Raw genomic sequence first — 24275 nt, 5'->3', positions numbered from 1 at the left:
TGATTGGGTTGTTTTCTTACTGTTAAGTGTCATTTGTATATTTTGGATAGCAGTCTTTATCATGTATATCTTTTTTCAAATATTTTCTACCAGTCTGAAGCTTGCCTTTTCATTCTCTTGATTGATATGTTTTTAAAAAGAAATTCGAAAAAGTGGGTTTTGCAGGCAAGTTCCATCTAGCATACAGTATCACTTATGAGCATGTATGTATGCATCTTAACTAGAGTATTAACTCACTAAATCTAGCAATAATTTTTAAAAAATCATAACAAATTTAGTTTTCTAATGAAAAATAAGTTTTGTTTAACTTTAGAAAAATTCATTTATATAATTCATTCTATCAATATTAACAGAATGAAGGAGAAAAATCACACGATCATTTTGGTAGCTGGGGAAAAATCAGTTGATGGTATTTAATACCCATTTGTGAAATAGAAGAAAACTTGTGTAACCTGATGTAAGGTGTTTACCAAAAGTTCATTTAATGCTGAAACATTACAAGTTTCTGTATGTGGAACAAAATAAAGATACCTATTGTCATCACTTAAAAAATATCTTAAGAATGATAAGAATCTTAAATAACAAGAAAAGTAAAAGAATGAAATATTAAGGATTAGAAAGGAATAAACTAAATTACCATCATTCATCAACTATATGACTTTTTTCCAGTATTTGCAGGTGTTAAAAAGTATCAATAAATCTAAGACCAAAATAAATGGTGAGTTATATATTTATTTCTGGGAAAACTCAGTATCATAAAGATGTCAGAATTTCCCAAACTAGTCTGTAAATTTAATGTGATTCCAACTAAAGTCTCAGCTGGGTCTTCATGGGACTGGACAAGTAGATCCTAGAACTTAATGATGAGTAAAGGGCCAAGGGTAGGTAAGATAATTTTTAAACAAAAGAACAAAGTTGTTGGAGACTTGCCCTGCCAAATACCAACATTTCCACTAAGTTGTAGTGATTAAGATGATGTTGTACTGGATCAGGAACAGTCCTATTGATCAAGGAACAATATTGGGAGCCCAGAAACTTGACACAGGCTTTGATAACATTATCCCATATTATTTATAACATTGTTATAATTCATCCAATGTTACATCCAATTGTTATAATCCATGTTATATGCCATTTAACATATAAATTGGTGGGTAAAGAAAGGATCTTGAATAGATTCTTCTGGAAGCCTCCTGCTGATACCTGGATGTCTGCCTCCTGGGATCTCTGAAAGGTAGAAACGACCATGAAATTTCAGTTCTGCTCAAGACTTTTTGGTCATGGTCTGTGACAAGCCACCTTGCTATCATTTTAACATGTCCTTAACACTTTAGAATAAAATACATAACAAAATCAAAATAACCAGAGAAAGGACTTACTACTCTCTTTTGAAATAAAATTAATCTATTCTCTACAGACTTTTTTTCCTCTGAAACCTGGGCATCAGTGGTATCTTAACATGTAATTGGCAGCTTTTTTTTTTTTGCTGTTACCAATGTATTGTTTTTATTTTTATTTTTTTAACACCTTTATTGGAGTATAATTGCTTTACAATGGTGTGTTAGTTTCTGCTTTATAACAAAGTGAACCAGCTATACATATACATATATCCCCATATCCCCTCCCTCTTGCATCTCCCTCCCACACTCCTTATCCCACCCCTCTAGGTGGTCACAAAGCACCGAGCTGATCTCCCTGTGCTATGCGGCTGCTTCCCACTAACTATCTATTTTACATGTGGTAGTATATATAAGTCCATGCTTTTGTCTCCTTAGGTAGGTTTATTCCTAGGTATTTTATTCTTTTTGTTGCAATGGTAAATTTTTGTCTGGTTTTGGTATCGGGGTGATGGTGGCCTTGTAGAATGAGTTTGGGAGTGTTCTTCCCTCTGCTATATTTTGGAAGAGTTTGAGAAGGATAGGTGTTAGCCCTTCTGTAAATGTTTGATAGAATTCGCCTATGAAGCCATCTGGTCCTGGGCTTTTGTTTGTTGGAAGATTTTTTTTTTTTTTTTTTTGGCTGTACGCGGGCCTCTCACCGATGCGGCCTCTCCCGTTGCAGAGCACAGGCTCCGGACGCGCAGGCCCAGCGGCCACGGCTCACGGGTCCAGCCGCCCCGTGACATGTGGGATCCTCCCTGACCGGGGCACGAACCCACGTCCCCTGCATTGGCAGGCGGACTCTCAACCACTGCGCTACCAGGGAAGCCCTGTTGGAAGACTTTTAATCACAGTCTCAACTTCAGTGCTTTTGATTAGTCTGTTTATATTTTCTATTTCTTCCTGGTTCAGTCTTGGAAGGTTGTGCTTTTCTAAGAATTTGTCCATTTCTTCCAGGTTGTCCATTTTATTGGCATATAGTTGCTTGTAGTAGTCTCTCATGGTCCTTTTTATCTCTGCAGTGTCAGTTGTTACTTCTCCTTTTTCATTTCTAATTCTATTGATTTGAGTCTTCTCCCTTTTCTTCTTGATGAGTCTGGCTAATGGTTTATCAATTTTGTTTATCTTCACCAAGAACCAGCTTTTAGTTTTATTGATCTTATCTTTGATCCATGGCAGCTTTTATTCCTTAAAAGATTTAAGATAAATGGCACCTTAGATTGACAGTCTTTTGAGATAGATGGGTTTCCTCTTTCTTATTCATTTACTTTTTTTCTTACAATATTTTAAATTTTATTTTACTATTTTTATTGAGATACAATTGATATATATATATATAACATTTTATGTTTACCGTGTACATTGTGTTGATTTGAAATACATATATATTGCAATATGATTACCATTGTAGCATTAGCTGACACCTCTATCCTCATCACATAATCATTATTTCTTTTTTGTGGTAGAGCAATTAAGATCATTTTCGCCTTTTCTGCTCTTCCCTCTCTCTCTTTTGAGGACCATGTGAGCTCAGAGGGAATGGGTCTGATGGCGCCTGAGACCCTATTCATTACAGTCCTCACCTCATGAGCCCAAGTGTGCTCTCGACAGCAGTGCAGTGTACCTGAGGTTTTTTGCTCAGAGATGGGGGTCAGTGTTGCGGGGCAAGATGAGCAGGGGCTGCACCAAGCTGGGATCAGAGAACTCTGCTTCCAGGGCCAGGAGCCCTTTGCAGGGCTGGGATCAGGCACTGTGTCAGACCCTGTGGATGGGGAGCAGGAAACAGTCTTAACCCAGACCACCAGGGTTCACCTGTGTCCCTTGGGCTCTGCCTGCCTGTGCTGCCATTGACGTCTGGAAGCACAGTTTGTAATCCTCCCCTAAGGATGGGCCCTTGGGTCCTGTAGGCATAGCCACCAGTGGTTAGCCCTCAAGCCCCTGTATTAGCCTTGCTGCTTGGGACAACATCTCATTCACCCCTGCTCCAGGCAAACCTCACCTTCATGAAGCTTCCCTCAGTCCAGTCTACCTCCAGGTGTGTGATCAGACTACGCTGTCTTCTGGGGGACACGCCCACCTTTCCTGGTAGGCTCACAGAACCTGTGAGCCTTCTGCCCATCCTTAGAGCCTGTCCAGATGTCCTCTGCTCCTGACTACTTGACGGATGACGTAGGACCTGCACCTTCAATATTGGGGTTAGATATCCCTCCTCTCCATGGGCACTTCTCAGTGGGAGTGCCCAGAGCTCCCCTCACACCAAGTGCAGGCTCATCTGTCCATTACTACCTGGACGAGGACCAAGGCTGTTGGAGGGAAGAGGTTTTGAGGGGAGTGAAGGGCCACGTGCCAGGGTCATCAAAAGTTCTGAGGGTGTATCCTGTCCTCTAGGAGTCAAGAAAAAATATGTATGTTTGACTGTTTTCTAACAGTTTAATACAGAAAGTTTCAGGTGCACACCAGCACAGAGGGAAGAGTGAGCTGAGTTCTGTGAACCCACCCAGCCTCCAGGGTGACCAGAATCTGCTGGCTGCAAGGCTGTGATACCATGTGGCCTCAAGGTCACTGTCAGCTGGCACCCAATGGACATCACTGATATTGTCGCCTGGCAGGTCCTTGCAGTGGTTTTGGTCACTCATGTTTCACAGGGACTTCATCCCCTCCATGTTTTCAGACTCAGATTTTAGCAACAGAACCCTTTTTCAAACAAACCTTATCTCCAGCCCTAATGGTCAAAACAGATGAAGTGGTATTAGCACATAATTATTACCAGAGTTTACTTTTATATCATTTACGTATAAAATCAATTTGCCCCTGGGAAAGAACCCTAAAACTTCCACAGTGAGTATTAAGATTTTGATAATGATGACAGTGGTACATTTATCTCAATATTCTATTTTGGTTGAACGGTATTCAGAAATCACTGAGTCACACAGCCATTAGCAACAGATTTTTATCTTGTTTTTACCCATTTGCCTTGTGATCTCAAGAGTCTTTTCAATTAAATTGCTCCAAATCCATGGAGAAAGAGCTGTATGAATTTTATTTGCTTTCAGAATTGAATCATTAACAGATGCCCACAGCCTTTATTATACATATAAAAATCAGCCAGGATGACACCCAAGCTTAAAATAAGCAAAGCTACGGAAGCATCACACAGTGCTTTCTGCTGTTGCTGCTGCGGGGTGGGGGTGGGGGGAAGAGGTGCCAAGGCAGATGCAGGTTCTGTGCTGGAATTGTAGATTCAAATGTGAATTTTTTTTTAAAGAGCAATCATGCAAAACTGAAATCTTACTGGGTGACTCATTTTCAAGAGTTTCAAATACATGCAGTATTCATGGCAAGAGGAGTTTTAGTTTCACGTCCACCAGAAAAGAAGTTAAACGGGCCACATGAATTAATACATTGGTAGTGTCTGAAGAGTTAAAATTTTGCAAACAATTATTTGAGTGTTTTTGGACTTTTATTAGCATTTTTTTTACATCTTTATTGGAGTATAATTGCTTTACAATGGTGTGTTAGTTTCTGCTTTATAACAAAGTGAATCAGTTATACATATACATATGTCGCCATATCTCTTCCCTCTTGCGTCTCCTTCCTCCCACCCTCCCTATCCCACCCCTCCAGGCGGTCACAAAGCACCAAGCTGATCTCCCTGTGCTATGCGGCTGCTTCCCACTAGCTATCTACCTTACGTTTGGTAGTGTATATATGTCCATGCCTCTCTCTCGCTTTGTCACAGCTTACCCTTCCCCCTCCCCATATCCTCAAGTCCATTGTCTAGTAGGTCTGTGTCTTTATTCCTGTCTTACCCCTAGGTTCTTCATGATATTTTTTTTCTTAAATTCCATATATATGTGTTAGCATACGGTATTTGTCTTTCTCTTTCTGACTTACTTCACTCTGTATGACAGACTCTAGGTCTATCCACCTTGCTACAAATAGTTCAATTTCATTTCTTTTTATGGCTGAGTAATATTCCATTGTATATAGGTGCCACATCTTCTTTATCCATTCATCCGATGATGCATTTTGAAACACAAGGAAAAGAAAATATTGGAATCAAACATTTGCAGAAATCTGAAGCACCTCCACAGAATCTTGGGGTTCCAGAGAACCTAATTTAAAAAGCAGGGTAAAATCCAGGGTGAGTTTGTGAAGGTCCACATCCTCAGATATTTGGTTCCCAGTCACTGTTTGTGTGTCATTAAGACAGTCAGGTACAGACTGCAGTGAAGCAAAGAATATTTACATCTTGAGCCTTCCTCCTCCTCTCTCTCCCTGAGTGTGTTTGGAAGTCAGGGGGTGGATGTGTCCTTTTTCATCTCAGAGGATTATCTTTTTATTGTAGCTTAGTCTTCCTCCCTTCCTTCTTTCTTTAAGCTTCATCACATTTTTGTTTCATATTCAAACCTTGGCTTTCTTGTACAGTTTTTTCCTGAAGTTTCTGGTGGCTTTTTTTAATTAAAGATTTTTGAAAACAATGTGCCCTTAGTCAAATCCACGGTGTTTTCCACCTTGTAGTTTCTTCTCTTCATTACTCTGAATCCACTTTACTCTCTTCAGAGATCCCTTATATCTTGCTGTAATTTGGACCTCGCCCCTTTTTCTAGACCCACTACACAGCTCATCATGAAAATTCCTTTTCCAGATCTTTAGGTTTGGTCTGAAAGTTTATTTCTTCTTCCTTAGTATTCACCCTCATTTTTCTGGAGCTGATGCTCAAGTCCATGACCAAGAAAATATACATAAGAAACAAGCTCTCAGGCACCTTAATGTTCTTAAAAACACCTTTCTTTGCCTTCACGTTGGAGGGGTTTCTTTCAGCTCTACAATTTCTCTGTGTGATTTCTCTCCCTCCCACTACCCACCCCCGCCCCCATGTCTCTTCCGCTTCCTTGGCCTTTACTCTGAGGCCCTCATCCTTTCGGTCTTACATTTCATCTCAGTGATTCTTATCAGCCAAACCTCCCACCTATTTATAAAGGTGTATTTCATAGATCATGTTTTAACTTCCATATTGCCATTTGTTTTTCTAAATGCAATATCCTCTTGAATTTTTGTGAGGATATTACTTTTATAAGAGGTAATTTTTCATTCCTTTCATTGACTGTTTCTTCTTGGATCTTTCTTGTTTCTGTCCTTGTCTCTCACAGTGAAGGCTGTCCTCAGATATCTCATGACGGTGAGTTTCCCCTTTAGAGGATTTTGGGAACAGAAAAGGCTGCAGAGCCTCTGTAGACGTGGGCAACCCTTAGCAGAGGTTCTCCAGTTGCTAAAATGAGGGAAACTTAACTCGAGGTGCTGGCATCTTGACTGGCTGCCTACGTTTTCTTGAGGCTGTTTACTTTTTTATTCACCTGTAGGGCGACTTTTTTTTTTTAACATCTTTATTGGAGTATAATTGCTTTACAATAGTGTGTTAGTTTCTGCTTTATAACAAAGTGAATCAGTTATACATATACATATGTTCCCGTATCTCTTCCCTCTTGCATCTCCCTCCCTCCCACCCTCCCTATCCCAGCCCTCTAGGTGGTCACAAAGCACCGAGCTGATCTCCCTGTGCTGTGTGGCCGCTTCCCACTAGCTAGCTATTTTACATTTGGTAGAGTATATATGTCCATGCCACCTTCTCATGTCATCCCAGCTTACCCTTCCCACTCCCCGTGTCCTCAAGTCCATTCACCACATCTGACATTTTAAGGATATGTTTTAATCAGGCATGGTAAAATGCAGACACAGAAATGACTGTCAGGAAGGAAGGAAGTTTATCTTATAGTTCCCTGGAAACAGGAGGCATGCTCGCCATACAGGGCCACACAGGGAAGCACTAGGGACAGTCAGGAGGCAGAGGGCGTGAGGGGAAAATGTGGTCAAAAGCCTTTATTGTGGTTTCCATGGAATGGAACTGGTGAGGCAGGGTAAGCAGGGCTAGGACCCGGAATGCCTTCAGCAGGCTTGGGTACATATGGCCTGTCCCTGTTTGTCTGGTACCTGGTCCTGGGGTGATTAGGGCAGGTGGATGGTGGCCAGGAGGGTGAGATCTCCATAAAAGAGATGGTGGGGGTGTGGGCTCTGGATTGGTTCCTTTCCATTTGAGCGAGTTGTTTGCTATCTCTAGGAATTGGCTGACCTGGGACGGGGGTTGGGGTGGAGTAGTCCCTCCAGGATCAGCAAGGCCCCAGATGTCAAAGTGTCAGAACACAGAAAATGAAAGACCTGGATAATAAGGGCTGTTGGTCTTAATTGTTTTTCCTTTCCGTTTTGTGTGCCCCCTTTAACCAGGTTGGTAACTCCTGGCTGTAGGAGGTTCTGACCATGGGCAGGGGGTGGGGCTGGAGTGCATTCTTCTACACTTGAACCTAATTCTTCTGTCTCCACCTGTGCTCCTTCCTGTCATCACTAAGCCTGGAGCCCCATACTCCTTGGGGCTGCCCAGCTCCCCCATGCACCTGCAGCCTCAGTCACTCAAACTGGATTTCTCAAGCACCAACTGAGCTTTGGACCCATTCAAGGGGCTGGAACTAGGGCCTTGAACACAGTGGGTCCAAATCCCACCCTTAAGGGCTGATAGAGGGGCGCTGTGCTTCCCCCCACTCTTTATCTCCTGCAGATGGATTGAAATGTCTCATCTGCCAATGTCCTCCTAAGTTGTCTTCAGGTTTCATTTTTGCTAAGAGCTTTGTTTTATATACATATGGAAAAAATAGGCATCCCTATGAAATGGAGGTGGGCACTGGTCTCTTCCCCCTGTGCTCTGGGAAGACCTTCCAGGTCAGCCACAGGTGGGGCTCTCAGACCGCTGCTGGCTGTCCCAACTGCAAGCAGCAGCCCCTCTCAGAGCTGCTCGGACTGCAGGAACAACTGCCCTAAGGGCATGGGGAACCCATTGCCCAGCTGGGCTGGCTCACGGATCCTTCTCCTGTTTCCAGTGCTGATGAGCGGTTTGACGCCACATTCCACACCAACGTGTTAGTGAATTCTTCTGGGCACTGCCAGTACCTCCCTCCAGGTAAGTGCCGCTCCCTTTGTCCCCTGCAGTTAGACAGCGTGAAGGAGGTTGGGGTGCCCGACGGTGCCCGCAGGGGCAGCGGCTGGCTCTGAGCTCTGAGCATCCTTAGCCTCCACGCACGCCCAGCCCTCCTGACTTCTTCTCCTCTGTGCTTGCATGTATTCCCTGAGCGTGGCAATGCTGTCTTCCTATTGGGATCATGGCTTAAGCTGTCTTTGCCAACACATGTCCTCTGTCCTTATTGTCTGTCCTGTGTTCTTTAAAGTTCATCCACAACTAAAACAAGTCTCCGTTGTCAGGTCATTTCTGTTCTCCTTATAGCCTGCAACCAACCTCCAGGTCATTTCCTCCTCACAGCCTGCGTTTTCCTTCCCACTGCACTGGGTACCTGGGTATGTGCTGCCCTCCAGTGTCGGGGTGAGATGGTGACCTTGCTGGGCTGGCTTCTTGAGTGCGTGCATTAAAGCCCACCTGCTTGTTAGAGGTGAGAACAGGTGGTTTCCAAGGGACTCATCAGTGATTTCTTCCTGAAAGAGCGTCTCTCCTTCTCAGGCAGCTGATGGGTAACTGCTGGGGTTGAATCTCCTCCCATCATTCCTGTCAGTTCACAGGGCCTTGGGCTGCTTGTGAGTGATCCATGCCATGGGAAACCCAGGCTTCGTGCCCTCAAGATATTAACAGATTTCTTTAAATCTTCTAGATGATTTTTCACATGTTATTTTCCAGGGTTATTTCCCCCACTGCAACTGTTTGTTTAACTTTCTGTTCCCAGGCAGCCTGCAGCCACCTCCCTCCTCACCACCAACACCTACACCACACACACACACACACACACACACGTGCACACACACACACGTGCACACGTCACCCACTAATGCCATACATACACATCACACATATAGACACATCACACAAAAAACATACCACACACTATGCTCACACACACCACACACCCTCACAGACACACACACACACACACCCTCCAGCAGTCAGCCCCATCTTGTGCCCTTGGATCCATCTCACAGCTCACAGCAAAGCTGGCTTTGCCTCCTGGGTGGTGGTTTACATTCTCTTTCTCATCCTCTTATCCTCAGCAGAGGATAAGAGTCCCAAGGGCAGGACCTGTGTTTATTCCCGTTAGAACCACCCTCATCAACCAGCGGCCTGGCCCACATGTAGGTAAACGAACGCGTCAGGGATTGAACCTGTCACAGGCAGATACCATCCATTATTGTCTGAGGAGATGGAAGGACTCCACACTTTCAGGTTTTCTGTCTTAAACCTTGTGCTTCCTTGCTTCTTCCTCAGCCCCTCCTCTCCTCCCCCAGGCCACGCAAGCCTTCCTCCTAACAAAGACCTCGGGGATGGGTCTTCTATCACTGGTACACTCTTTTACACCAGGCCTAGAAGTTGCAGCTTCTAGCATGAGAACTATTTTGGAAAATGACCTCCAGCAGTCATCAGCGTAGAAGAATACTGGGCTGCGGGTTGTTCTGAAGGCTGAGGCTATTTTCAGCCACGGGAGCAGTCCTCCTGACCCCCAAGCCCTCTGTGCAGCAGCCCCTTTGGGGCCAGTTCCTACATCCCAGCCTGCGTGGCCCCCGGAGTCTGTCAGGAGGACACATGGAGCTTTGATTGTGGGAGTCTCCCCTACTCTGGACTAGAGAGTGTGGGGTTGTCTGGTTCAGGGCAGCAAGACTGTGCCTGGGGTCGTGTAGACCTGAACTGGGAAGCTGCTCTGCTCCAGCAACTAAACAGGCAAAAAGTGCTTCAGATGCAAGCTTTGAAATAGACTTGGTTATTAGGAAATGACTTCTTTCCCATGTCATATTTTTATTTTTTAACAGCATTATTGAAGTGTAAGTTACGTATTATACAATTGGCCCATCTTAAGTGCACAATTCAATGATTTTTAGTAAATTCACAGAGTTGTACGACCACGACTGCAATCTAGTTCTAGAACATTTTCCATCACCCCCCAAAGATCCCTTTTGCCTGTTTGCAGTTAGTCCCCACCCTCACTGCCGGCCCGCGGCAACAACCACTGACCTCCTTTCTGCCTCTAGAGAGTCTCTTTTTCTGGTCATTTGATAGAAATGGAATAATACAGTTACAGTTTCATTTTCTACCAGCAGTGAGAGTTTTAGGGGATTCAGCCCATTAATGGGAGGGTAGTGTCTGTAATGACTTCCAGATTCCTGTGGACATTGGATGTAATGCTGCAAATCCTGTTTAAAGGGACTTGAGGAGACAGGAAGTTTATTATCCTTTCCCAGTTTGACTGTGGGTGGGTGGGGGGGTCCCTGTTAGCAAGTTGAGTCCCTCCATTCATTTTTTTTAAATTTGGAAGCAGAAATTTACAGAGCGTCTGCCTTGTCCCTGTGAGCACTGGGACCCTTAGCTATTTGTGCCATCACTGCCTTCTGGTCTTTCTCTGGGCAGCAAGGAGCACATGGGCATAAATGGCCGGTGTGGAATTATCTCAGTGACCTGTTGGTAAATTTACTCCCAACTTGTCCTGTCCCTCTTTTCAGTGGAAACTCTAGCTTTTGTCCAAACACTACCTCTTCAACTAAAACCTATTAGGTTTTGTTCTGTTTATAATCTAGAATTCAGGCTAGTTAAAATTATCTTCCATATATATTTCTAGATAACCAAGTATGTTCTCAATTTTTAACCTAAAGAAAATGTTTTTCCTGCTCCTCACCAAACACAGTCACACAGACGCATACAGACCTTTCAGATTCTGTTTCTAAGCTCTTCATCATTTTTATCAGCTTCTATAGGATTTTTTTTACATTCTTTACATCTCTCTTACTGTTTAGAATTTGGAGATGCACATGCATGGCAAGAGCAAGTTTACAGAATGTTGAATTCTTTGCTCAGAACAGAAAATGTCGGTGTAGCCTTTGAAATGTAAAAGACAGTAAAGCTTCAACTGAACTCTTTTCTAGAAATTTTTCCAGAAAGACTCAGCTTGTCCTGGACAGGTCTAGTTTGGACGGGCAGGATGGGCTGAAGCCTCTCTGGTCACACCCAGGTGAGAGGCCCCGGTACTCACACTGCCTCCTCCTGAAGGGATCTCAAATGGTCCAGGGGATGTGTGCACAGCATTGATCATGAGACATGCAGAGCATCAGAAATGATGCATCGTTTAACCGGCCGATGCTTGATCAGGATAGCAAGCTTTTCACTCCATGAAGAGTAGGCTTTGTGTGTTACGAATAGTGTATGGGATGGAGACCAAGGGATTGCTGTGCATTTATTTTTATTTTTAATATTTTTTCCAGCATTACTGAGGTGTAGTTGACAAATGAAATTGTAATATATATATACACATACACATATATATGTATAATATATGTATGTATATACGTGATATATATGCATATGCATGTGTATATATATATATATATACACACACACACACACACACATGCATATGCATATATATTGTGAAATCATTTATTTCCACAATCAGGTTAATTAACACACCCATCACCTCACATAGTAAATTTCAAATATAAAATATTATTAACTGTAGTCACGATGCTGTACGTTAGATCCTCAAAATGAATCCACCTTATAACTGAAAGTTTGTTCCCTTTTTGATCAACCTCTCTCCCATTTCCCCCACCCTCCAGCCCTTGGCAACCACCATTCTACTCTGTTTCTATGAGTTAAACTTTTTTTAAAAAAATTCTTCATGTAAGTGATATTATACAGGATCTGTCTTTCTGTGTGTGGCTTATTTCACTTAGCATAAAGCCCTCCAGTTTCATCCATGTTGTTGCAAATGGCAGGATTTTCATCTTTTTAAAGGCTGAATAATATTCCATATAATCCACATAAATTTGATTTTATGTATACACACACACACACACACACACACATATATATATATATATAATATTTTATCTGTTTATCCAGCAACAGAAACTTAGGTTGTTTCCATGTCTTGGCTATTGTGAGTAATGCTGCAGTGGGGTACAAATATCTTTGTGAGATACTGATTTTGTTTCCTTTCCATGTATACCCAGGAGTGGGATCGCTGGATCATTTTTAGTTCTTTTTGTAATTTTTTGAGGAGCCCCCGTACTGTTCCCATAGTGGCTGCACCAATTTACATTCCTACCAACTGTGTGAGACTGCTGTGTGTTTAAAGCAGGTCTCAGCCAGCTTTCATCTTGGTTTGTCTCATTGCCCATGTAGGCATCTTCAAGAGCTCCTGCTACATTGATGTGCGATGGTTCCCCTTTGATGTGCAGCAGTGCAAACTGAAGTTTGGGTCCTGGTCTTATGGAGGGTGGTCCTTGGATCTGCAGATGCAGGAGGCAGACATCAGCGGCTATATCCCAAATGGAGAATGGGACCTTGTGGGTAAGCCCAGCAAAGACGTGATACTGGCAACATAGAAGGAAGCTGCTTTATTACTGTGCTGGCTTAAAAAGTTTGGGATTTTCCACTCTGCTTTTCAGCATGAGCAGTTATTGAACCCTGCAGCATTCTCCATGATTTACTGAGAGCTCTAGGATGAGAAACAAAAAACAATGAGAAAATTCAGTGCTTTCCATAAGGAACTTGCAGTTATGGTAAGGTCAGTGCTAGTATGGGCATCTCTACATTATTCAAATCTGCTTTATCCCTAAAATCAGGTGGAACAGCAAATTGCAGTTGATGGGAACCTATATTTGATGATTTTAAATAGAAAACAATAATTACATTTATAATGGTGTCGAGTTTACAGTGTATTATTTATAATCATGGTGTCTTAGTCCGTTCAGGCTGCTATAACAGAATGCCATAGACTGGGTAGCTTATAAACAACAGACAGTTATTTCTCATAGTTTGGAGGCTGGGAGTCCAAGATCAAGGTGCTGGCAGACTCAGCGTCTGGTGAGGACCTGCTTCCTGGTTCACAGACAGCTGTCTTCAGGCCGTGTCCTCACATGGCAGCAGGAATAGGGGAGCTCTCTGGGGTCCCTTTTATAAGGGCACTAATTCCATTCCCAAGGGCTCCCCCTCATGACCTAATCACCTCCCAAAGGCCTCACCTCCAAATAACCATCACTGTGGAGGTTAGGATTTCAACATATGAACCTTGCAGGGGACACATTCAGTCTAGAGCACATGTAATTTGAATACATAAAAAACCTGCCAATTTGTTCAAATATCACTAAGATACCCTTAAATAAATCTATAATAAACCTAAAGCATTTTTTCAGACAACAATTAGCCAGTGTTTTGCACTTAACAAATTCCATGGCTCTGTGTGTGTGTTATAACCCCTTAAAATAAACTGCATCCTTTTATTCAACGGTGGTTCCTTTCTTCCCCTGGAACCGAAGGGATCCCTGGCAAGCGGAGTGAGAAGTTCTATGAGTGCTGCAAAGAGCCGTACCCGGATGTGACCTTCACTGTCACCATCCGCCGCAGGACCCTCTACTATGGCCTCAACCTTCTCATTCCCTGTGTGCTCATCTCTGCCCTGGCCCTCCTCGTGTTCTTGCTCCCTGCAGACTCTGGGGAGAAAATCTCCCTGGGTGAGTACCGGGTCTGAGCTGGGATGGGAGGGCCCTGCCTTGAGGGTGGCAGTCTGGGCTCTAGGTGCAGAGATGTCCAGGGCCCACTCCATGCATCCCAGCCCAGGGTGGCTCCCTGACACCACAGCCCACTGTGCAGGATGGCCAGGCCCTCTTGAGATTCCACAGGCTCCTCTGATCCTGAAGAGAGGATGGGGATGCCCAGGGAAGAACCAATTCTTCCCTGAGGGGCCTGTACCTTCTCCGCTTCTGCCACCCCACCCCACCTCTTGGTGGCAACCAGCTGGAATTCATTGTGGACAGGACACAGTTTAGTTTAATATAGTATCAGCTTGCATCTATATATGGCCACACACAGTGTAATTCCTGATTATCCTCCAATAGGAAGATAAGAAAACTATGATTTAGATTGGTGAAATGAGCTCCTCAGCATCTCAGAGAGTTACTAAAGATCCTATTTGGTACACATAGAAATCATTCTCAAACCTAGAACTTCTGACTGTGAGTGTCAACTGAAAAAAAATGTTCAACCGAAAAGTTAAGAATTATGTTTTATTTGGTGGACTTTCTGAGGACTTCAAGCCTGAGACATAGCATCTCAGATAGTTCTGGGGACGGCTCTGAAGAGGGAAGGGAGGAGCCAGGGTATATGGGAGTTTCTGCCACAAAGACCAGGTAGTCAAAACATCAAAAGATTACTGTTGATTAAAGAAAACCAAAGGGCTTCCCTGGTGGCGCAGTGATTGAGAGTCCGCAGTGATTGAGAGTCCGCAGTGATTGAGAGTCCGCCTGCCGATGCAGGGGACGTGGGTTCGTGCCCTGGTCTGGGAGGATCCCACGTGCCATGGAGCGGCTGGGCCAGTGGGCCACGGCTGCTGAGCCTGCACGTCTGGAGCCTGTGCTCCGGGATGGGAGAGGCCACAACAGTGAGAGGTCCATGTACCGCAAAAAAAAAAAAAAAAAAAAGAAAACCAAACACCTCAAGTTAATGAATTTAGTGCTTTTCTGTGTATGGGAAGATGCGAGAGTCTGGGCTCACTGAAATCACTCCTTTGATATGCACCTCAGCTCCCTGGGGCCAGTGTCCTGTGTTTTCTCATCCTGAGTCCCCTCAGGGTGCCCCACTGGGGAGGCTGTAATGTGATGGCTTGATGGCTGCAACATCCTTTGTTTACTGATATGGCAGGTGATATTTTTCATTCATACAAGAGCCTCAGGCACATTAAATGACCTATCCAAGGTCACACAGCTAGTAAGTAGAAAAGTCAAGAACAAAAGCCAGGTCTTCAAACTGTATGTTTTCTTTTTCCTGCTACATGAAACTACCTCTCGATACTAATGTAATAAAGAAAATGAGAGATACATGTGCTGAGGTCAATGATTTATTTTGAGTTGTTTTTCTAAAGTTCTGGCTCCTAAGTTTATTTTCCCAGGGACTCCTCTGGGACTCCAGTAAATGGCACAGACTGTCCCCAGAAAGATGCCCATTCCCATCAATATAGAAAATCGTGCATTTGGTTTCAGGAATGTCATGGCCACCACCATCCCTCCCTCCACACCTCCTTTGACTCTTGGGCTGGATGGAGTTCAGGCCTTACCATCTGTTCTGTCTCAGGGACCACTGTATGTCTCTGTTCCAGGGATCACAGTTTTACTCTCTCTTACCGTCTTCATGCTGCTGGTGGCTGAGATCATGCCTGCGACCTCTGACTCAGTGCCCTTGATAGGTAAGCAAGCATCCAGCTCCTCTAAAGACATGGGCTTAGAGAGTGCCTGGGATTTTGCAGCACAGGCAGGGAGCAGAAACGTGTCCCGCAGGAGACTGGAGAGCTGCATGGCCCCCCTTTTCTGCTGTGAGGAGATGACTTGCTGTAACTACTCAGAGTTGACCCATGGCCTCTGCTTACGTGGCACATAGAAGGGGAGGGGGAGTCTGGCTTCGTGGTTTGGCCTTGAGATGCAGAAATGCCCCCTTTTCTCCCACAATGCCCCCCTCACACTTGTTATGGAGCCAGAGATTTTTACCATTAAAGATGCATTATTTTAGCTTGAGTCACTGTTTTTCCACAAATTATTTGTTACACGTTAACTCTCAGCCATTGTTTCTTGAGATAACGCGATATCTCTGTAGAAAGTTAATGATTGTGAGGGAAGGTGAACAGGACAAATATGTTTTGGCCACATGTTGGGCTGCAACTCGCAGGCCTGCAAGCCCTATACTTGCCCAGACTCAAGACTGAAGAAAGAGTCCAGAGACAGGACATCAGTTGTTTGGTAGATGGGAGATCTTACGCATCTGAAGCAAAAGGGTCCTGGAGTGACACCCCACCAGTTATCTAGGGGAATTGAAGTCAGATTGGCCCATCGGTTACCAGGGAAACCAGCAGAGGGGCACAGCCCTCTTAGCCCCTTGGGCTAAGTACCTTCAAGGGGCGGAGGTCTTCCCTTTGTTAAACTATCAAAGGGGAGCCATTCTGAACTAAAGATTAAACAATCACTAGCTTCGGGGCAGCGGGACAAGGATGTAGGTATTTACTCTTTAGGCTCTGCAATTAGCAGGGAAAGTCAGTCATGTGAGTAGGGTGTAGGTGAAGCAGGGACTGGTCCAGCAGGGGATGCACAAACCACACACAAAGGCAGGTGTAAGGATGACCTTCTGCCCAAGGAAGGATGACAGAGACAGGAGGCAGCATCACCTGTTGCTGTGAACCTCCCTGGACTGGACTGGAATTAGCAGGAGTGTGCCGAGGGGTGCTCAGTGGCCCAGAGGTTAGGACCCAGTACCCTGGCCACTGCAGCCAGGGTTCTATTCCTGGTCAGGGAACCAGACCTCCAAGCCAGTTGTGAGGTCAGGAAGCAAACATTCTGCCAATAGATATTAGTTTTAATGAGAGTCCCCACTCCCATTTGGCGGTGGAGGTCAGAAACAGGAAAGCAGTATACGGGTGGCAATCCTGTGTGGTTAACCAGGGGTAAGTAGGAGTGGGGTGCCTTACACGATATCGCCAGGCTTCACGAATTAAGAAGCCAAGGCCCTTCTTATTGGAGGTTTCTGGATGTGTAATATTTTGACCAGACAGACTGTTGGTATAAAAAGCCTCTGAGGGTGTCGTATTTCTCTCCGTACCATCCTGGAAGCAAGGAACCTTCTTTCAACCTGACATTCTGACCCCATCCTTTCTACCTTCTAGCACAATGCTTTCAATAGAGACCTGCAGCAGAAACCACCCTTAAAGGGGCAGTCGGCAGACCCTGTTGTGTCTGATGAACCCACAGGCTTGGTTGGTGCATAGCCCACATCTAGAAGGATGGGATGCTGTCGGCCTTTGACCTCTGTTGTTGAGATTTCAGCTGTGGGATCCAGTCCGCCTGGATCCCTCCATAGGTCATTGTATTAGTCTGCTAAGGCTACCACAATAAAATTCCACAGACTGGGTGCCTTACACAGGAAAAATTTATGTGCTCACAGTTTTGGAGGCTGGAACCTCCAACCGGCAGGGTTGGTTTCTCCTGAGGTCTCTTTCTTTCTCTTGCAGATGGGCACCCTCTGCTGTGTCCCCACATGGTCTTTCCTTTGTATCTTCACATCCCTGTGCCTCCTTGTGTGTCCAAATTTCCCCTTCTTATAATAAGGACACCAGTCAGATTGGACCAGGTGCCACACTAACAATCTCATTTTAACTTAATTCCCTCTTTAAATGCCCTCTCTTCAAACACAGTCACATTCTAAGGTACTTGGGGTTTCCAGCTTCAACATATAAATTTTAGGGGGACAGAGTATGCAGCCCATAACAGTCACAGTTTGGTTCCCCCTCCCTTCCCTCCCCAGAGGTCCCTGATGCTGATGATAAGTCTGGTAGCTCCTTGTAGGTTCCTCTTGGTCTCCCTGGGAGAGCAATGAGTTCCTGCCTGCCTGGAGGGCAGGAGGTGTTTTTAACCAAGTGTGTGGCTGCACACTTAGCCTCGTACCAAGATGCTTTCTTTAAGGGCCCAGCCCCTTGGTGGTTGGCCACACTGAGGCTTTGTTTGTTTGTTTGCATTTATGTTAGGATAATTTATTCTGTTGCTTAGAGAGGCATTGTGTGTATATATATTTTGTTTTGTTATTTTTTAATACTCTTTTTATACTTGAATCCATCTTTGCTTCTAATCCCTTTTTATTTTATTTATTTATTTTATTGATTTACAATGTTGTGTTGGTTTCAGGTGTACAGCCTGATTCTTTTCCCTTATAGGTTTTTACAAATAACCTACAATTATTACAAAATATTGAGTATTGTTCCCTGTATAATACAGTAGGTCCTTGTTAGTTATCTATTTTATATATAGTCGTGTGTATGTTAATCCCAACCTCCTAATTTATGCCTCCCCCACACTGAAGGTTTATTAATCAGAGTTGGAAATTAAGGAATGCCCACCCATGCCAGCTTTCTCCTATACCCTTGGCCCATAAAATTGCTAATCCTTGTGCAAACCCTGCAGAGAAGGCATTTCCATCCCTGTTATACTGGTGAAGAAGCTGAGGCCCAGAGAGGTTGAGTGGTCTGTCCAGGCTCACAGACGGCCGCCAGTGGACCGGGGGGGAAACTCCATGCTGCTTCTCACCTGGTCCAAGGTGGAGAAATGCATCCTTGCCCATCAGAGCTGAAGCTGATGTTCTCAGCCTGAAAAGACACTGCAGCTGACCTCTTCTTCCGGCTGCACAGCTGGCACTCCCCACCCCTGTGGCTCTCAGTAAGTAGATGGGGGCAGACTCTATCATTAGTAGAGTCATTTTCCAGGTCTGATAAGTCAGCCAGTGGCACCCAGGTCTGCCCTTGCTAGATCCCCGAAGCCTGTCCGTGGCCTGCCGTCATCACAGTGGTGATCACACCCTCTGTGCCAGGTGGTTTCAGTTCTGACAATGGTGCTTTCTCATCGGACAACCTTATCACCATCCTGTGAGGTGCAGTTAGCTTTCACTGAAGGGTGAGGCAGGCAGGGTTCCCAGCAGTGCAGTCAGCTGGTGAGGCCGCTCAGCAGGTGGGAGGAGGAGGTCTGTGCGCTCTGGATTGGCATCTGCCCACCAGGAATGTGCGTGGTGGGCTACAGGCCTGGAGGAGGTCCTGCTCTGCTCTTGGGCATTGCTCCCCAGCCCCTGGTGGTCAAGACACAGTCTGGGTCCCCTGCACTGTGCCATGGTGACACGCTGTGACCTAGGCCCCAGGTCTCCCCTGCATCTGCTCTCTCTGCAGCCCAGTACTTCGCTAGTACCATGATCATCGTGGGCCTCTCCGTGGTCGTCACAGTGATCGTGCTACAGTACCACCACCACGACCCCGACGGTGGCAAGATGCCCAAGTGGGTGAGTTCCTCCCCAGCTCCTCCACCAGAGGGGGGGTCAGGGCCCCTCCCCAGAGGAGGCTCTGAGGATGACTTATCTATTTTAAAAATCCCACAAACAGCTAGCATTCCTAAACAAAAAGCTGCAATTTCTTACCTGTCTGCATATCTCTGCTTCCAGGGCAGTATGGTGAATGCTCTTAGGGTCCCATGGGGCTGTCCTTACAATCTGATATCCCAGAGCAGGGCTCAGGTCGAACACTCTGCACCTTTCACTGGACAGTGTTTCTAAACCTCCTTTTTGCACGTACACTGTTAGAAGCAACACACAAGATGAGCACACAGCTGCTGGTTGGATCTTCAAAACAGAATGGGGAGGGAAAAGAGTAAGAAATAGAGTGAACAGTGTACAAATATATACAATCAGTTGTCAATGAAAATAATCAATATACTATCAATAAGAAGAATAGAAAAGAGTTTTATTTGAGTCAAACTGAGGACTAGCCTAGAAGCCGGCTTCCCAGATTAATCTGAGAAGCTGCTCTGGAGAAGCAGGGTTTTCAGCACAGTTTTATATCCTGTCAGAACAAAGAACATGAAATGAGTCGGGGTTACATTTCTTCAAGGTAAACAAAACAAAACAAAACAAAAACACAGATTAGCACGTACATGACAAGTCGGCATGGCCTTGGCACCTGAGAAGGGAGTCTTATCATTGGAGGACCAGCATTGGTGTTCCAGGAAGAGAGGCATTTAATCTTTATTTTTATTATGGACATTCTTTACTTCTGGTCAATGTGCCCTTTTCTCTAATAATTAAAGCAGATGTCTGTTTGATAGGCCACAAACAAGCTCTTTTAGTTAGCATCAAATTCAAGTTAACTCATGTATAAGCCAGAATGACTTCCCTATATCTCAGTATGTGAAACTTTCTTTTATCACAATACACATAGGAAAGTGATTTAGCCAAAAGCCTATAAAATAAATGTGTAAGTAGTTAACAGTGGGGAAGGAGGATGCGATAAAAGGAAATGGATGGATGGGACTTCCCTGGTGGTCCAATGGATAAGACTCTGTGCTCCCAGTGCAGGGGCCCGGGTTTGATCCCTGGTCAGGGAACTAGATCCCACATGCTGCAACTAAGAGTTCGCATGCCACAACTCAAGATCCCGCACACGGCAAAGAATATCCTGAGTGCCGCAACTATGACCTGGCGCAGCTAAATAAATAAATAAATATTAAAAAATAAAAAGGAAATGGATGGTAAATAAATGTTTGTCATCTGAGCCCAGGTCAGGCCACATGGTCCCAGTGCCTCCCAGCACTGATGTGTTGTGACGTGTGCTGATGCTTCCCCAGCCATGGGCCGTGCTCCATTGGAGTCCAATGTCCAAAGCTCTACACCACCCTCGCCGGGCTCTTGGGAAACCTTGCCTGGGGGACAAGCAGGGCCTGGACTTTCCCCGCCTCACTTGGTGTGACCAAACCCCCGGCAGGGCAGAGCTGCCCCCCCACCCCTCACCCCACTTCTTACTTGGGCCCCACAAACCCTCCAGTCTTCCCATTGAGAGAGCATGGCTTAGGGACAGTTGGGAGCTAAAGAAGCCCTCTCATGCCAAAACAAGCCTGTCTTTGCAGACTCATAAATCTTGCCTCCAAGTTCCGAGTCAATTTAGGACTCACCAGTGCACTAAATGTAACTGCAAGATGTAAGATGCATTCCCTTAATATCCAGGAGCAGGGAGTTCCTGGCCCTTCTAAAAATATCCATTGTGCAATAATTTACAGTTACCCAAAAATTAACTTAGGCAAGACCACTTTTTTTTTAAGAAATTGGCTTTACAGAGTGACTGCCCTTGAATTCTTTTCCACAGCAAATCCTTACACTTAATAATTCTCTTGTGTTAGCATACAGTATTGGTCTTTCTCTTTCTGATTTACTTCACTCTGTATATATGGAATTTAAGAAAAAAAAATGTCATGAAGAACCTAGGGGTAAGACAGGAATAAAGACACAGACCTACTAGAGAATGGACTTGAGGATATGGGGAGGGGGAAGGGTAAGCTGGGACAAAGCGAGAGAGAGGCATGGACTTATATACACTACCAAGCGTAAAGTGGATAGGTAGTTGGGAAGCAGCCGCGTAGCACAGGGAGATCAGCTAGGTGGTTTGTGACCACCTAGAGGGGTGGGATAGGGAGGGTGGGAGGGAGACGCAAGAGGGAAGAGATATGGGAACATATGTATATGTATAACTGATTCACTTTGTTATAAAGCAGAAACTAACACACCATTGTAAAGCAATTATACTCCAATAAAGATGTAAAAAAATAATAGTAATAATAATTCTCTCGTGGCATCAGCAGTGGGCTCCCCAAAATGGTGCCACCTCCCACATGGGTCACATCACCACAGTCTGTGGGCTTGTTTTGAGAAGTCCCTCCCCCCTCAAAAAAAGAAGCTGAGACACATTTGCACACATTCACCTACATTCTCATCTGACTTCTTTATAACTCTGATACACTTTCTTGTCTATCCACCCATTTGTTTGAAATAACATTTACATGTTTCAGAAGTCAAAATCAAAGAATTATACATGGGCTTCCCTGGTGGTGCAGTGGTTGAGAGTCCACCTGCCGATGCAGGGGACACGGGTTCGTGCCCCGGTCCGGGAGGATCCCACATGCTGCGGAGCGGCTAGGCCCGTGAGCCATGGCCGCTGAGCCTGCATGTCCGGAGCCTGTGCTCCGCAACAGGAGAGGCCACAAGAGTGAGAGGCCCGCGTACCGCAAAAAAAAAAAAAAAGAATTATACATAAGGAACTCCTGCTCCCATTCCTGCCCCTCCCCCTACTTCCACCACCAATTGATAACCATTTCAATTAATTTCTTTTTCCTTCCAGTGTTTATGCAGATGCCAAAATATAAACACATATTCTTATTTCTTCTGTTTTGACTGATGTAAAGACAAGGGGATTAAGGCAGTAAGATACAAAACCATTTTTAATGACCTGGTAGCACTTTACTGTTCTAGAAAAATCTGAATTAAGAGCATATGCTGATTATTCACCTTTCAGTGCAAGAGCATGTTAAAGCCAATGGTGCAAAGCAGATATGAAACTTGTATTTCTCTTTCAGTTTATATAACACACTGCATTTCTTTTTCTTTCCAAGTGTATATGAAACATAAGCAGCCTCCGAGGGGCTTTCATTGTGATCTGTTGCCATGAAGAAGACCCTGCCGGTGCGGTGGCATTATGCGACATTCACACAGCCAGAAACCAAACCATAACCTAACAGCAGAGGTCACAAGCACAGTCTGAGAAGTGCCAAGAGGATAATCTCATCTTCTGAGATGCTTTAGCCTTGAAAGCTAATGATTTAGGCCAAGAAATTCAAAATAGATTTAGCTTGAGCTATGCCCCAGGGGATGTGCAGACCCCCACTTGGCAGGCACAGCCCTAGAGCTGAGGCTCAGCTCTCCCTTCCAGGCTGCCTCTGGGTTTGGACACACTCACTGCCCCATGTGCTCCCTTGAGCTCTGGCCCCAACTTTCTGGTGCCTTCTGAGTGGGGGTTTGGCTAAAGTCACAGGGGGCTTGCAGAGAACCTAGCAGACCCTTTTATAGATGAGGCTGCGGAAGTCTGAACGAACACATTTGGTGACTCAAACTCACTGTGTGACCTTGACCCAATTTATTTGCCTCTTTGAGCCTCAGATTCTTTTTTTTTTTATTTATTTTATTCAAGTATAGTTGATTTACAATGTTGTGTTAGTTTCTAGTGTACAGCAAAGTGATTCAGTTATACATATACATATATATTCTTTTTCAGATTCTTTTCCATTATGGTTTATTATAGGATATTCAATACAGTTCCTTGTGCTATACAGTAGGACCTTGTTGTTTAACCATTCTATGTATAATGGTTTGCATCTGCTCACCCCAAACTCCCCACCGCCTCCCCCTGAGCCTCAGCTTCTTTATCTGTAAAATGGGGGAATTATACTCACTTCACTGAACCCTGAGATGCCCAGGTGAGATGGCTTGTCTTGAGCCTCGTGTCCACGTGGGGCTGTGTTTCTGCTCCTTACTGATCCTGGAAAACAGGGTCTGCAGGCTGGCTCTTCCAGGCTCTGGAAGTATGTCCATAGGGTGTGGGCAGGATAAAAATTGCCGCCTATGATGGACAGAGGGTGATCTTTACAGCTGCTGCAAAACTGCTCTTACGCCTTCTTGTTCTTTTCATTGCTGTCTCCAGACCAGATAACCGCAGTTATCTTTGCTTTGATAAGTGTCATAAAAATGGTTACCAAAAGAAGGGTGGCAGACACGAATTTCACAACTTGCTGCCTGCACTTACAGATGGGAAGCATACCTGCTACACTGCTGATGGAATTTGCCTACAATCATAAACCAAAATTCAAATCAGTATCTGGATCATTTCAGGGAAAGGGCTCACTTTTCTTGCACTTGTCTAAATAGGCTTGCAAGAATTTTTTAAAAGCTGGATTGAGGTTTCACAAGGCTCCCTTCTTTCTATTAGAAGGGAGAAACAAATCTCTCCAGCATCTTCTATGCATGCAGGTAATGTATGTTTATAAAACACTTTAGGCCAGAGGTCGGCAAACTATGGCCCTGGTGGCCAAATCCAACCTGCCAACTGCTTTTGCAAATAAAATTTTATTAGGAAAAAAGCCTCTTTGCTCTTTTGCATGTATGGCTGATTTTGCACTATATCAGCAAAGCTAAAATATTTACTGTCTGGCCCTTTAAAGAAAGTCTGCCAACCCCAGCTTCAGACTTTTCACAGCATTTTGTCTCATATCATCTCCTTCAGTCTTCACTGCAGCCTAATGAGTTAGGTTAGAGGTTCCTAAACTCCCATGGTTCACAGCACCTTTCATGTCTCAGGGTTTTGGTTTTTTTTTTTCCCCACAGAGCACCTAGGACAAGAGGAATACCTAACGGTTCTATTATTTAAACAGGTCAAAACAACTTACTAAGTACTTATACCCCGACAG

General features: G+C 44.6%; 1 protein-coding gene across 1 annotated transcript in view; it reads left to right on the top strand.

Annotated features, from left to right (window-relative positions):
* CHRNA7 (cholinergic receptor nicotinic alpha 7 subunit) overlaps window positions 1-24275 on the top strand; it is a 120901-nt gene that overhangs the window by 95337 nt on the left and 1289 nt on the right. Inside the window, exons 5-9 of the mRNA XM_004285278.3 lie at window positions 8309-8388; window positions 12601-12768; window positions 13737-13931; window positions 15572-15658; window positions 19166-19275. Of these exons, the coding sequence (XP_004285326.1) occupies window positions 8309-8388; window positions 12601-12768; window positions 13737-13931; window positions 15572-15658; window positions 19166-19275 (640 nt within the window). The remainder of the gene's footprint in view (window positions 1-8308; window positions 8389-12600; window positions 12769-13736; window positions 13932-15571; window positions 15659-19165; window positions 19276-24275) is intronic.

Source organism: Orcinus orca, chromosome 2 (genome assembly GCF_937001465.1).
Source record: "Orcinus orca chromosome 2, mOrcOrc1.1, whole genome shotgun sequence".
In the NCBI taxonomy this organism is placed as follows: domain Eukaryota; kingdom Metazoa; phylum Chordata; class Mammalia; order Artiodactyla; family Delphinidae; genus Orcinus; species Orcinus orca.
This window is presented reverse-complemented; position numbering and strand designations above follow the sequence as displayed.